Source organism: Convolutriloba macropyga, chromosome 7 (genome assembly GCF_964194025.1).
Source record: "Convolutriloba macropyga chromosome 7, txConMacr16.3, whole genome shotgun sequence".
Lineage (NCBI taxonomy): Eukaryota > Metazoa > Xenacoelomorpha > Acoela > Convolutidae > Convolutriloba > Convolutriloba macropyga.
The window spans coordinates 13420700-13436604 of NC_134474.1; the positions used below are offsets into that span (position 1 = coordinate 13420700).

The following is a 15905-nucleotide window of genomic DNA, read 5'->3' on the forward strand; positions in this document are numbered from 1 at the left end:
TTAATTATCAATTTTAAGGGAAAAGGAATGGATCTTTGAATTTTTTGAATGTTAAGGGTACAATCACACCCAAGATGGTGTCAATCACGACTTGTCTGACGTCACTAGCACTGTCCCAGATATTCAGTCTGACCAATGGAGAGTACTTCATGCAGATATTTGACAAATATGCGGTCACTTTACCACTTCTCATCATCACATTCTCAGAACTCCTCGCTGTAAACTGGTAAGTTATAAATAAGTTGTCTAAAAATAAATGAAAGACAGGACAAAAAATAAAATATGACAAAGCGCAGGATTTAATTGATTTTCTTGCAACTTTATATCCGATTAAGAATATGAGATGCACGATGATTTGCTAATTAAACACACGTACAGATTCTGAGAATGCAGAATGTCTGCGGTGCCAGAAGTTCCTATGTACATGGCCAGAAGTTACAATGATACGCATTTTTCGCATTGCATTATTTGCAAAATGCATCTTTAAAGGAATTTTAGGAGACTGTGCTGAAATCTTTTAGCTATTCTGACTTAACATATCGAACCGCTCCGCGGTAAACGCCAGAAGTTTTCAGTGATTTCTAGAATAGTCAAGTTACCTATACTTTTGCTTTTCGGGTGGTTTAAAGAAAATGAAAGTTGAAAGATGAGAAAGCTTGAAAGTTATAGTCTCAATGTAAAATCGTAAAATCCTAAGAAGCGTTAATAATAATATACTTCGTTTAAATTACTCTCAAAAGGAAGCTGGACGGGGTTTCTGTTGTCTTTTGTAGACCCCCCCCCCACCTGGCTGAAAAGGCTACAAATGTCAACAGAGATCCCCTTCGATTACCTTTTGAGAGCAGTTCTCAGAAATCTAAGGATCTACTGTTTCGGCCCCCCAGCTTAGTGAGCACAAATCTTCAGGTGCTATTCTCTTACATAGTAACGTGCTATATAACAACATATTATTTATAACTGGGGGTCATAAAAAACAGTGGGGGGGGGGGGGGGAGGGCTTGAAACAGAATAGATCCACCACTGTTTATTCATTCATCAGTTTTGACGATTCTCCTCGAGCTGCATAAAAGTTGCTGAGCACTTGTTTGTCGTTACGAGATCTTTTTTATGACGTTGGATAGTTAGGCGTCTGGTTTTTTAAGCGATCTATTTTAGGAAGGCATCAGTTTCTGCTTGAGAACACTTCTTGACGTCAGTGGATGTCTATTGTTTATAGTTTCCTGTTGTATTTTAAAAGAATACCTTGAACAAGATAAAAGTATAATGGTTTGGTTTCGGGTGACGCCACGGGTTTCTAAGTCGGAGAGACTGAACCTAAAACCAGTAAGTTTAGCTATTGCGTCAGTTATTGGTAAACTAGTACGTAGTAGACAGTGGAAAAGTTATTTAAATAGAAATATCCATTTGGTTAATTGTTCCGACTCCCTTAAAAAAAGTAAGGAACTAAAACATATATCCAATACTCGGGCGCAAGCGCCCTCGTTTCAGGGCAATAAGTCCCCCGTGCCGCTAAGACTTTTGGTCTAACATATATTTAGATTGTTTAATTTAATGCGCCAATTTCGTGACACCTGGGAATGTTTGCGGTAGTTATATTGTTGATATTAAAATGGCATATGAATATCGTTGAGATAAGTGTTTATTAGGTACTGGGGCATGAAGCGGGTTGCGGATGACATCCACCTGATGTGTGGGAAGAGACCCTCTTTTTTCTTCCTCCTCTGCTGGAGATACATCACTCCCACTCTCATGTTCATCCTCTTCCTTGGAAGTGTCATCTCCGTCATACACGAGGGGGGAGAGAGCTACTTCAGGTGAGAACAATTTGGGTAATGACAGTGTCTTTAAGTAACAGAAAAAAAGTGATATAAATATGAAGACTGTAAAAAATGTTGAACTTGATTGTTTGATACAAACGTGTTTGAACAGTGTTGTTGGCAACATACAAATAGCTCTTAAAAACTAAGATTTGTATTTGTTGGTTGAATGTTTAAATGAATTGCTGAAAAAAATCAAGTTGGGGGTGTTGGGGCATGAAATGAGGATTTTTTGCATGGGTTTGTATCTGTATCTGCTGACAAAATGCTTGGCGAATAATTATATTATGGACTTGTTAGTAGTAGTTGTAGTAGAAGAAGTATTAATGTTGTTATTTCTAGGGAGCATATTACCCGCATTCTGTCTTCTAAAAGGTTTGATCTAAGTTGTATTTTTCAGTTTTACAAACAAAATTTACAGAAGTCTATTTAACATTAAAAGGGCTTGCAACAATTGTACTGACAGAATTAACAATTTATCTGGAGGCTGTTAAACCTTTGTACCAAGTTTCATCAGGGGCGAGATTTCTAACTACTTATTCCAGAAGTACTTGGAAAACAGTCGGCATCTGGATAGTTTTCAAAATAATAGAGCTACCACCGTTTCTGTGTAAATAAGGACAGCAGAGCGACAATTATTATACCACTACTATATTTCAATTGATATGGAATTCAATAAGCATGTCATTATTTAATTGTTCCGACCCTCTTTATTTTGCTAATAGTTTTAAGTTACATATTGAGACTAATGATGTATTGTAACAGGTGGGACGGCGAGCTGGGAGAGTCAGTGAAGCACATTCTGCCCCTGTGGGCTCAATTCCTCTGTGGAATAGTGGCTGCCCTCTCTACACTCTCAATCCCCGTCATCCTCATTGCCACTAAACTGGGCTGCTGCAAAATAGAGTTCAACTTTGTAGAGGAGGACTTCGTCAGTGACCATGCGCTGCACAAATTGCGTCACAAACATAATGTCGAGTTCTACACTCCTAACCGGCTTGAAAGGTTGGTTTATCACGTAGAATAATAACTCTGTCCTTGATAATGTTGCCCGAAGCGTCAATTGGAACCATTGGGCAAAAGTGTGATTTCGTCTTAAATTAATCTTTGGAACTTTTCCGTTTTAATCCGTGAACAAAATGTTTGTCCTCATTAAAATGTTCGAACGAACTAATGCGTCTTTTTACGCTGATTATCTGAATATATGAAACATTGGTTTAAAATCACTACTATTTTACCTCTAAAATTATGCAATTCAAGTTATTATTGTTGCTATTATTTAGCTTATTATTAATTATGATCTATAAATATAGAGTTTTGGAAAAATGTCCCTAACCAGCTTGTGACGTCTTGAATTTTTTTTTGAAAAAAATGTGGCTATATTAGTGGCTTTGATAATAGTGGGTTTTTCAGGTGGATTCTTTTGATGAAGTCAGAGGCAAATGAGACGAGTGGGTCGGCCAACAACGCTTTCCGCTACCCACCAACAAGACAGGTCTCGAGTACTGATCAACCAGGGAAAATTGAAGATGGATACGACAGTGCAAATGAATTGACAATTGGTGAGTGGTTTTCACGCTGTCCATAAACTTTGGAGCATGTCATTAAATGATCTTGAGCTTTAAGTATGGTGCCCTGCAAATTTTAAACATTACTATTTTGTTTTATTGCAGCAAAAATATTGCTGTTAACAAAGTTAATCTAAAACCTATTGACACACCAATTTGTACAAATCAAAACATTTAAGCTGTTTGAAACCCTTGAAGTGGTTTGAGATGTTTAATAGCCGCCGTTAGCTACTCAACGGTTATTAATAAGGCGCTCTCCTTTTTAAAAATTCAATGAATTTGAATTGTATTGGGGCTCTGTCTTTTAAAGATCTGTTAACACATTTTCATGGTTTTTGAAGTCAAATTGAAGTGATGGTTTTGGTCACGCCGAAACAGGAAGTGGAAAATTTTAGTGGTTTTGCGGCGTGAATTTTAAAGATCTTTTTCAAAGAATTTTTTTAACGGTTGCCATTTTGATGATTTTTGAAGTCAAACTTGAGTGGTGATTTTCGTCACGCCGAAAAAAGAAGTGGAGTAAAAAATTGTGTTGATTTGTAACCTGAATTGTTTTCTAAACATATAAACGGCGATTGAACAAAAACTTGCTTTCTTGATAGTGGTTTCTTTATTCATGTGTGGCACTTCTTTTACTTCTATTTTACAGTTTTTAAAGTTTTTACAATGGTTTTCCAATTCATTCAAAGTCAAATTCTAAGTGTAGTGATTTTTACTGATGAAAATTCTTTGAATTTAGTTCAGGACTTATTCTGCTGTTCTTTTTGTTTCGTCTTACAGTTTTCGTTTAACATTTTTTTTCAAAAATGCGAACCGCAGAAGAGTAGTTTTTTTCTCGTGTTTATGCCTCTTTCAGTTCTTTTTTTGGTTTTATGTGTGAAGTCATATCTTTAACTAATTGGAAGCTTTTTAAGCTGAGTTGCTTAGTAAATTTTTGATCATAAAATGATCAAAATTTCATGATAAAAATTATAAAAATGATCACAATTGTGATAATAAAGAATGGAAAATTGTTTTAATGGTTTTTACGTGTTCCATCGACTCAACTCTGATAGCTTGTGCAGTTTTATTCCTCAAACCTTTGAAGTCACCTTCTCGCATTTCCTTTTTATTCAATTGATTGCTATTATGTCATTTTTTTTATTTATTGTTTGCTTTTGTTTTTGACCATGTTTTATTTGCTGAGAATTTACTGCTTTCGAGTTTTACTGAAGACAGCAACTAACTGAAAATCAACTTAGTTCAATTAAATAAGGTAGAGGCACAGTGTTTTACAGAAAACGGCGAGATTTTTTCACAAATTAAAAATTAAAATCCCGGTCAGTTCTACTGTCACGCTGATTCTCACTGCCTCCTGGTTATCAGTCGCCTTTTTTGTTTGTTCTAATCGTTGTGTTATTAATTATTTAGCTTAAATTTTTTGTATTTTCTTCGCTATTAAATAAATTTATTGCTTTTAATTGCTCTCAAACAAAATTTGTAGCATTCATATTAGTGTTGTTGGCCATTTTTCTATTTTTCGTCTACCTTCGTTTAATCAAGAAATTTTAATTTTTGTATAAAGAAACGGCATAAACTGAAAGAGCATGAGGTTGTTAAGTTGCTGAGCAGTTTCTAAGAGCCTTGCTAGTCTCTTAGTATCGATTCATCGAAACCGCTGAATAGACATAATTTCATGGTGTCAAGGGCAATTCTTTGAGTTTCAGAACCACCTCGCGCCGCCCATCTCCACCTTGGAAGTCTCTAGCATAGAAATAAAATCAGTTTAAAGGGCAATATTGTTAGTCCACCATGCATACTCCCCCTGAGTTGCCAATTTCATCAGAGAATTAGTAATTCTTGTGCAATTCTCAATAAGCTCGACACCTTAATTTTCTTCAATTGTGTATCTTCTGTTACATTTATACATTCAATGTCCAGTTATCATTTTGGTAGTTTTCGGGCTCAGTTGTTTTTGTTAAAGGTAGCTCAGGATCAAACTCCAACTGAGATCCTAACGTTTAACGGGTCTCTACAATCTGACAGATTTATATAGGTGATTAACTGCTCTTGAACGAAGTTCATGGCAATTATTGTAAACGTGTGTGTCTTTTTGATGCAAAATTTTTGCTTGACAGTTTTGACTTTTCGAGTTACTTTTACGCCCTTGACTTTTGGCGTTTCGCGTGATCTAAAATTTCTCTCAATCACACTTTCAAGCAGCTGAACTGAATTGGCGGCAATGTAATACTAAAAGTCAAATGAAAAGTGCGCCGAAACTGATGCCATTTTCCACTTTAAATCTTAATAGTGGTATATGTTAACCTCTGATGTGGTTATTTGAAGCCCACTATTGAGCTTCCTAGTCTCTTCATTTAGGCTCTTCCTCAACCCCCCCCCCCCCCCCGCCCCGACTGAAGCAGGCTGCAATTGATTAGAGCTCCCACTAGTCGTTCGAGAGCAATTCTTTCGACGATTAGTCGGTTATATTATTTGCTCGTATCTTCGAAATTTAAGAGGTTTTGAATTTTCAAGTGACGCAGATAGTCTCATGATTTTTTTTACTGAATTGCTGTTTAAGGTTTAATTGGTTGGTTCGTTATTATCCTGTAACTTGACGACTATGTTGAATGTTTTGCGCCTTAAATGCTGTCCGGGTAAAGTAGTCCGGACAGCATTAAAATTCAGAAACGTAAAATGTGCCTAAACAATAATCTGGACCCGTATTGCAGAAAATACTCGAGGTATTGTTAAGCGGTAATATATCTATGCGGTCATTAAACGGTTTGTATTTTCAGTTCATTTCTGAAATGTAAGTGAGAATTTTTATGGAAAGACATGGAGTTTTAATCTCATTCAAAATGGTGCATGTGTCACTAAAAGCGTCTGGACACAACTGACTAGAAGAAAAGTACAACTAATATTTTTGTAATTTGTATCAGAGCACTACAGACCACAAGCTATACTATAGTCAATTTACGTTTTTTAACCAAATCACACGTACACATTTTAAATAAATGCATGTTTCAAATCAAACATAAGGCTGTTCTGGTAAAGTAGCACACAAACAAGGCATCTAGAAAATGAGGACTTCCCGAAGCGAAAATCTCTTTGAAACGGCCCATAGTTATACATTTCAAAAATCTGGACCCTTGCCTGAAGGAAATTGTTGACTTGCCGAGTTCAACAAGCGTTGGTTCCTAAAAGGTTAAATGAATTACACCGGCTTTCACGATTCCCTGTTTCAGGATCAATAACCAGTGAAATGCATGGATTTCTAGCCGAAAACTTGTACGGAAAAACAGTTACAAATGTCCAACAAGACGCCATTAAACTCAAAGTCAAACGACCTTCGCTAGTCGAAGTTTACCCCGCAGCAGTTGCAGAAAGCTCAACAGGATGTTCGTCTAATACGTCATCATCACCTGCTCGAGTATTGAACGTGAGCAAAAGTTTACCCAGTAAGAGTTCCCTTGCCAACCCAACTTTCAATCGTCAAAAGACGTCAATCGAAGAAGCGGACAACATTTCTACCCCAACATCGAGTAACGATTCCACCTTGAAAATGAAAACGCGGAAACTGAGTCAACGCGAGATTATAGTGAACGTGGATCTGAACGATAAAGCATGATCGTCGAGCGGAACAAAACAGATCTCTCATCTTTATTTTTGCAGACCATATTTTTGAGTAAAAGCAAGTAACTGAATTATTTTTGCGATAATGTCAAAAAACGTGTAGGTGCATTTGTTTTGTGTAGCTTAGCAATTGTAAACTCATTTGTTTCTTTTCTATCTGCTTTTTGTCGTACATACAAACTTCTTTCCAACTTAATGTGCACGTGTTGAAGCTGCAAATATTTTGTCTTTATATTTTGTCTTTGGTATTATTTGGAGATATTGTCTGTTTTATTATTGTAAACATTAGAGTAAATTGTTTCTCGAAGCTGTTTTTTCTAAATTGATAATCCGACAGGTTACTTCAGTTTGTAATTTGATATCAAGTTCTATTTTAGCAACATTTGATGGTCACATTATAACCAGATTCGCGCGTCGCTTAATTGTTAATTGCCCAATTTTTTTGGAGAAATATTGGTTCAATTGGCTGTTTCGTATTGCATCTTCGCTACCTGAATTAATTCATTGTTCCAATTTTTTAAAAATGGGAAATATATAAGACCAATTTTTAGTTCCCATAAAGCCATAAAGAAAAAGGCAGCACGGCTCCATTCAAAGCCGCAACAATTTTCGTTGACATCAGTTTAATTTTTGTTTCGATTTACTGCATTCTGATAAACTGAACAGGTTAATTTTTTCGCTTGGATTTTGAACTTGCAGATTAGCTACCTTTGAAGTTCATTTCTAGGTTCAATCTTAATATAATCATTTTTCGTTCTGAGGCCATTCGTGAATTCGATCTGAAGACCGCTGGAAATCTGCGTTTTACGAGGTTTATGATTGCATTTTGAGGCTTTTGAATGTTTATTAATAGCCGCCCTCATCTTCTCAGCCGGCTATTATTGCGCTCGTATTTTTTTTTTTACTTCGTCAAACTTTTTTTCGCTTTACCATTTTGCCGCTTTTTCGACATTTGCGTGAAATCTTTTTGACTTCTCTAGGCTAGTTTCTCTCTTCTCTCATTCTGCTAAAAGTGAATTTGAACATCAGTTGCTAAGCAAAGCAATTCAAAATGAACAGAGTCGGTATAAAAAATTGAAGTCAGAAATAGAAACGGGATAAACCCATAAAGCCCAATTTAAGATGCCCGCTATTTGAACGCCGTTCCTATAAGTCTTAGTTACCACCTCTAATGCTTATTGGTGTTGATAGTAGCCCCTGTAGCCTCTCTCTAAGAAACAGAAGTATGTTCAACTACGAAATGCCATCATAATAAATCGGACTTAAAAAATTTTTTTGTACAAAAATCTTTTTTTTTTCAATATATTCTATTCGTTCAATCCCAATCATGCTTATTGGAATCAACGGCGGCTATTTTCCGGCAATCTGCCGGGTATGTTTAATAGCCGGGAAGCGATAGCGGCTATTATTGAGGACATCGTGGTTTTTTACAGTTCTAAAAATTTGATTTGTATTGGGGTGTCTTTTTTGTAAGATCTGTTCACACATTTTCATGATTTTTGAAGTCAGATTGTAGTACTGATTTTGGTCACGCCGAAACAGGAAGTGGAACGAAAAAGCGAGCGGTTTTGTGGCGTGAAATTTTTTCACTATAATTTCAAAATAAACTGAGAAAACGAAAATTCACCTTCTCGCTAGTTATTTTTTGTTCACATGCGGCAATTCCAGTTTGATTTTCGTCTTTTTTTTTTAATTTTTTGGATCGCATTTTTTTTCTGAATGGTTTTCCCAATCCATTCATAGTTCTATCTAGGACTAGTTTTTTGTATGAACTAAATATCTTTCTTTTCGCCAGAGTTTTTTTGTTCACATGCGGCATTTTGACATTGATTTTCAGCCTTTTTTAAATTTCGCGCTAGGTCTTGTTTAGTCAATAAATGTTCTTTTAATGTTTTTTAATTCGTCGTCTCCATCGGTGATTCTTGCGACCATTGTCTTTCATTTTCAGTGATTTCTACTGCTTTGGAGTTCAAATCTATGTGCAGGACGTCATTTGTTCTTTTTTTAGGTCCATTGAGTGACTTACCTCACTCAAAAAATTGACTTCTGATTTCACTTGATAAACTTTAAATTTTATGAACATTTACTAGTTAAAGATCAATAGCGTGTGCATCTAAGTAGTACCAACGCATGTGCTCTAATTCTATAGTCTTATGTTTTTGATTTCGAATATGAATTTTGAAAAAGCTCTATTATGATTTTTTCCTTATAGAGCGTATGTGTCTTAAAAATGACAGTCCGCATCTAAATCAAAAAGTCTAGTGGTCTTTTAAAGGACTGGTGGTCAATCTGTCTATCTTATTTATTTAGTTGTTTCAATTCTATGGAAGGTCACAGTCGTCTACCGCGGCTATTTTCCGGCAATCTGACGGCTATGTTCAGTTTTTATTTACTCTTCAAAGAAGTCCAAAAGCAAATATTGGAGACGTGTATCTTTTTTAATGCCGAATTTTTGCTTGATCGGTTTCTACAACAATTTTTCGATTTCACTTTTTGAGTGACTTTTTCACAATCGACTTTTTGATTTTGTTAAGTAATTTGAATTGTGCGCATTCAGAAATTAATTCTTGCATTAAAAACTCAATTGTGAGCGATGCATGTAAATAGCGCCTGTAGCGGAGAGGACATTGTACCGGAATTGCATTCGAGAGGTCGTGGGTTTAACCGCTCCCCGGTCAGAAGTTTTTGCATCATAAAATTTTTCTGGTCTATATCTGCTTCTAAATTTTTCGCCTTGTCGCCAGTTGTTCGAGAATAATTCGTTCGACGTTATTCGGTTTATGTTTAATTGCTCTTGAACGCAGTTCATAGCAATTATTCTTATAGTGGCATTGCGAGGGCAAGAGCTATTTTTGATATCACCTTGATTTTTTAAAATTCGTATACGTGACCTCGTCTGAAAACCTTTATCGTGAGGTTTTATGTCAATCTCCATAAATATTTACACGCTTATGAAGTTTCTATTCTATATTATCTTCATTTTTTAAACCAGCACTCCTAAAATGCAAATATGTTGCAAAAAACTTTTCTAGCAAAAATGTTTGAGATTAAATTTTGCGTGATTTAAGTTTCTGAAAGGTGTTGGTTCTGGTAATATTCTCAGCTTGGTTTTTTTTTAGCTTAACGCCGGCGTTGTTTTTCTCTCCAACTTATTCTAGTAAACCATGCCCCATCTGTTGATGAATTCCGATTGGCTTAGTTAACTTAGCAAGTAGCTTTTTTTAATAGAAGATGGCGACATTTTTAACGCTTCATTTTGTGAATGATTACATAAATGTTAGTGATAACAGTGAAGTTAGAATTACGGAAATTAAGCAGTAAAAGTCAAACTGCTAAAGAAAATAGAAAACGAAAAGAATATGTGGTCCTTCAATAAGGGTGTGCAATCAACTACAAATAGATCAAAGGTACCGGTTTTGTGTGCCAAAGTATTAAGTTTATGCAAGAACTAATTTCTAAAAGGTGGGATCCGTCAAAAGGGGAATTTGAGGGTTTTTTTTAGGTAGTTGTAGCTTTTTAGGATCAAGTGACTGTGTACATTCAAGTTGAAATCAATCGCGAGCGTTACAATACTTAATTTCTTTAATTAATTAAATCGGTAACTAACACAAAACACCTTGATAATCTATCCCAGCCGTACGGCTTGTCGAGAATTAGCTACATTGTAGCGCGCAATATATTTGGAGTTACTGTAACGGGGCTTCATGAAGTTTTCATGCCCATTATGGAAAGGTGGTTCAGAAGTGAGTTACTATTAGCTAATCCATGGTCATCGATCATCGTTGTTGTTTCAGGCCGCCGTCTACTGGAGCGTTAAAACACTTACCCGAAAATTCTGGTCCATTTTTTGTAAGGCGTATGAAGCTCGAATTTCTATTTCGTTCATATTTCTTCCTATATCTCAGATTTCGTTCATATATATTTAGGAATTTTTCTTAAGATAAAGATCTTGTATTCTATTTATCGATTTTTATTTAACCTAATTATTTTTTCAATATTGTGAGGTGGATTCCTCAATTTTTATAGTCAAAATTAAAACCACTGATTGTGAATCTGGATCTATTCTGGCCTCCCCCACCCCCGCGCTTAGTTCTCGTATAACTTTTATGCCGCCAGGCGCACGTGCTATTAAATTATTAAATTTTCAATTTTTTTACCTAATATCGTGCCGATATAACAAACGCATAATTTGTGAGTGGAGGGCGATACAGAATAGAAGAAGAACAGAATGTAACGAACGAGATAATAAGTTTACTGAATCGGTATCTAAAAACGGATCTTTACCATTGTTCACCTCCTATGTATTTCACCCCCAAAAACGTGCAAAATAAAATTCACTAATTTGGGGGCACAAATCGAGGATCCAAGAAAACTTAAATAAGTAATCTGGCTTGTGCATTCTAGGTTGACGAAAGAGATCAAGATTCAATTGTGATTGCATACGAAAGAGGTCAGTTTGGAAAGAATGGACAGAGAAGATATATTTCTTGTTCTGCAGTTGAGCTATTTTTCTACTACTTCCAAATTCCTCAAAGGAGACGAAACCACTACGAGGTCATATGTGAACACAAGCCATGTAAATTGTATTTCGATTTGGAGTTCAAACGTTGTCTCAATCCGGACAAAAATGGATCTGAAATGGTCGCCACTTTTATAGATTTGATTTGTGAAGCGAGCAAATTTAAACACTCTCAAGAACAGAGTAGACAAGACATAATGTACTTAGATTCAACTACCCGAGAAAAATTTTCGTGTCATCTTGTTTTCACAAAAACTGTGTTCGAAAATAACGACCATGCTGGAAGTTTTGTCAAAAGTTTCTGTGCTGAGTTGAAGGCTGCAATTAGTAGCGTGGAAGATGTACCCCTAGAAAATTGTGAATTGAGAATGTTTAACAAAAGCTGGCCTGTTGGAAAATTGAAAGATTTGTTCGTTCGTACTGATTGCGATAATGACCGAAAAGATATATTTGTTGACTTGGCAGTTTACTCCAAAAACAGAAACTTCCGAATTTTTAAATCAACTAAGCTCGGAAAAAGTACTTTTCTTAACAGGGCGCCTAATTGCTCGTACGTTCCTGAGCTGAAGCAATCTGATTATAATTTCGACAAACAATTGAAATCAGGTTACAGGGAATGTTTGCATATTAACCCCGAGCTTTATCGCACATTTTTAGACAGTCTAATTACGAATATTGACTTTGAACCAAAAGCAGTTTTTTCGGAGGAAAAATTGGTTGATGATAATCTGCTATCGATCAGTGGTGGAAATGTCATCAAGTATCATTCTAAATCAGTTCCTACGATAATTGAAAATAAATCAAGTGGAGCTTTTCTTTACCACGACTTAGAATTGTACATTTTGAAAACCCTTCGGAAAAGAATGCAGCAATTGGAAATCACAATTTGCGATGAATTATTTTTCAGAACTTGTAAGACAATTCCAAATAGCAGCTTAGTGATGTACGAATTAGGACACACGTACAGATATTGTGAAAATATTGGGCGATTTCACAAGAGTAATAAGGTGTATATTTGTGTGGATATTGATAAAAGTATCTTTTATCAGAAGTGTTTTGATCCCGACTGTGAAGGATTTCGTGGAAATGAATTCAAATTCCCAGAAGAGCTTATTCCGTGGAAGGGGTTTGAAGATGAGTTGCTGAATGATTGGCAATAAAAATTTTAGATAGATTTTTGTTTTCGATTGATTTATGATTGAGAATTGAATATTTGTTAGCATGAGTTCTGTTAGTGTTGTTGTAGATTTGGTCACGTTTGGCTTAACTTTGTTAATTGGTCAGCCGTTAGTTGAATATTTTGCTGTATGTTGTGAATGTATGACTTGGTCCGACATTTCAATCGGGGTATGTAATGAAAAGAACTACGACTACTGTTTTACTCAACCTTAGGTTTCATAAATGCGTTCTTAAAACCAATTTAGCTTTCTTCCTGGTAGAAATTAGCCAACATTTTCATCTCTCCACTATTACGTTAAATACTTTACAAAAGTAACGGAAAAAAAGTGGGCACGAAATGATATGCAAACCAACGGTACTGTTTCATTGATCATAATGGTATAACCGAAAGAATTTGCCATAAGTCTAGATATCCCGTATCATAATTTTTGGAGCTATAAGGATTGGCAAAAGCGTTCGTTTAACTAATATGTTCTGTATTCAATTTGTCTGCGATTTTGACAAGGTGACGATTCCTGCTTTTAAGCTATTAGCAACTGGGATATTTTGGATTGCTGACTCAAACGAGAGCTGAAAGATAAACACGCCAATTGCAGTTGTTAGCATTCAGGTTTCTGTAGGTCATTTTGGACATGTATGCAGTTATCCAAAAGGTTATACCTGCTGCAAAATATCTTAGGCTCTCAATAAATCACTGTTTAAACGATAGACGCTTAAAGACGATCGCTTAAAGACAATGTTTTAGAGACGCTCACGCAAATAATTTGTTTTGAAGCTAGGTGGCATGCTCACTGATCATACTCAAAATTGATGTCAAATTGACTTCAAGAATTGAAATTATGCAATGAAAGGCGTAGTAATAATTCAGGTTCAGGTGCAAACGTTAATTAGAGAAAAATAAGACAGGGCGGTGTGTTTATTGAAGGCAAGAGAGACTTAGGGATGTATTCTTTTTTCTGAAGAATTAAAATTTGAGAAATTGTTCAACAGACTGCTCAGGAACGACTTGTGACGGATCAACTTCATTATATTGTTTAGAGGCTTTGAGCTGGGAAAAGTACAATTTATGTTTCAAAAGTCGAGTGAGGTAACAATTTTTTGTCTTTCTGAGCTTGAGTTTCCAGTGGAGATAATGCTCTGTGAAATTATTGAAGAGAAATGAATGAAATCATCGATTGACTGTTTCCAAATCTTCGAGTGTTTGCTTTCGGAAAAGAATGCAAAGGACAAGGTCAGGTTTAATTCAAGACAGACAAAATCTGTATGCCTGTGAATAGAACAATTGACCAGACATTTCCCAAGTTTGAATCCAAATGCCAGTTTAGGTGACAAACATTGAACTAGGACATCTTTAAGTTTAATTGCTGCAGTAACTAACCGTCACATAGACAAAGGTAACTCACAGACTTAAACGCAAGGCGATTCATTCGCATAGCTTAGAGCGAACAAAACATTCCGAATGCAAATGAAGTTCCTTGCTCATACAGCATGAAAGTTCCCTGGACAAGATGAATGGCCCATCATTGTCAAAGAAGTTGAAAACTAAAGCGCGTTCAGTCTTGTTATTCAGTGAAAACATAAATAAACCAGAGAAGCTGCGATCATGCCTCCTTTTCATTATGCTGTTCTTTTTTGAAGTTTTCAATTAACAGATGCTGTTTATAGTAATGAACACCAAATGTTAAGGCTATCTATGAAACAATGTCATTTAATAGTTAATACCTTCAAATCAGAGATAAAAATGCATCTGTTGACATATAGAATCCAGCAGCAAGTCTTCGACTTTCAACTGATTAGGGCATACTTAGTCCAATATCTCTCCTCCCTCCTGAAAACCAAATTTAGTTAAAAAAAACTGAAGCAGACAATAGACAATGTTCCGCCTTCTTTCTCTTTCACTCAACGGTTCCCACGGCCCAAATTATCACTATCTTTAGCTGCTTCTCTCAACTTATAGAGGGGGCCTATCATCATTAATGCAGCGCTGTGAGTTTCTGGCTCCGCATTTCAAGACAGGTTTAATTCAAGACAGACATAATCTGTATGCCTGTGAATAGAACAATTGACCAGACATATCCCAAGTTTGAATCCAAATGCCTGTTTAGGTGACAAACATTGAACTAGGACATCTTTAAGTTTAATTGCTGCAGTAACTAACCGTCACATAGACAAAGGTAACACACAGACTTAAGCGCAAAGCGATTCATTCGCATAGCTTAGAACGAACAAATAACATTTCGAATGCAAAAGAAGTTCTTTGCTCATACAGCATGAAAGTTCCCTGGACAAGATGAATGGCCCGTCATTCCCAAGGAAGTTGAAAACTAAAGCGCGTTCAGTCTCGTTATTCAGTGAAAACAAAAATAAACCAGAGAGGCTGCTCTTTTTCAATAAGCTAACGCGAAAGCTCGATTGAAAAGGATTTCATTGAAAATACTGTTCTATTGAAGTTTGCAGTAGAGATGCTATTTATAGTAAAGAACACCAAATGTTTAGGCTATCTATGAAGGTACTGTCATTTAATAGTTATCACCTTCAAATCAGATAAAAATGCATCTGTTGACGTATAGAATCCAGCCATAAGTTTTGACTTTAAAATGATAAGGGCATATTTAATCCAATATCTCTCCTCCCTCCTGAAAACAAAATTTAGTTTAAAAAACTGAAGCAGACAATGTTCCACCTTCTTCTCTTTCACTCAACGGTTCTCACCGCCTAAAATATCACTATCTTTAGCTGCTTCTCTCAACCTATAGAGGGGGCCTATCATCATTAATGCAGCGCTGTGAGTTTCTGGCTCCGCATTTAATGAATTATTCTTCAAACCTCTATAGCACCTCTTTGTTCTGCACTCCACCTTTATTTGAGAAAAAAAAGTTTCGGGTTTTTTCGGCCTCTTCGTCGACAACCGCGGTGACAGGTTCCATTGCTTTTTTCGCGGAGAAACAGGAGCCCATGTTTTGCAAGTTCCGTCAGTCTTTTGAGCTTGGCTCCTGGAAACAGTGTTGTGGACGCCATTCTGTTTGATCCCTTTTCATCTTAACCGGCAATCTCTTATCTTTCTTCCCAGTTTCTATAACTGACGATTCTGTTCATTTTGTTTTGTTGCACTCGCTGCCCACTCTTCGGAACGCGATTTGTGGTTTTTTTTCCCAGGACGAGTTCATCAATGCGTTTTTTCTTTGGATTTGTATTGATCTCAAAAAATAA

At 36.1% G+C, this 15905-nt stretch overlaps 3 protein-coding genes across 5 annotated transcripts in view; all 3 read left to right on the forward strand.

Annotated features, from left to right (window-relative positions):
• Positions 1–7304, forward strand: part of LOC142342615 (sodium-dependent neutral amino acid transporter B(0)AT3-like) — a 41055-nt gene extending 33751 nt beyond the window's left edge. For 2 of the 3 annotated variants that reach the window (XM_075394028.1, XM_075394029.1), the window contains exons 6-10: positions 57–226; positions 1647–1814; positions 2583–2822; positions 3231–3379; positions 6610–7304. In XM_075394028.1, the coding sequence (XP_075250143.1) occupies positions 57–226; positions 1647–1814; positions 2583–2822; positions 3231–3379; positions 6610–6992 (1110 nt within the window). In that variant the 3' untranslated portion in view covers positions 6993–7304. Of the gene's footprint in view, positions 1–56; positions 227–1646; positions 1815–2582; positions 2823–3230; positions 3380–6159; positions 6186–6609 lie in introns of those variants that run through there. The other variant, XM_075394030.1, reaches the window with a different exon arrangement.
• The window catches only part of LOC142342616 (ribonucleoside-diphosphate reductase large subunit-like), a 95582-nt gene that overhangs the window by 45395 nt on the left and 34282 nt on the right, over positions 1–15905 (forward strand). The window lies entirely within an intron of this gene.
• Positions 9591–12676, forward strand: LOC142342947 (DNA-directed primase/polymerase protein-like). Its single transcript, XM_075394626.1, has 2 exons — positions 9591–9671; positions 11402–12676. The coding sequence occupies exons 1-2, from the start codon at positions 9591–9593 to the stop codon at positions 12674–12676; spliced, it is 1356 nt and encodes a 451-aa protein (XP_075250741.1).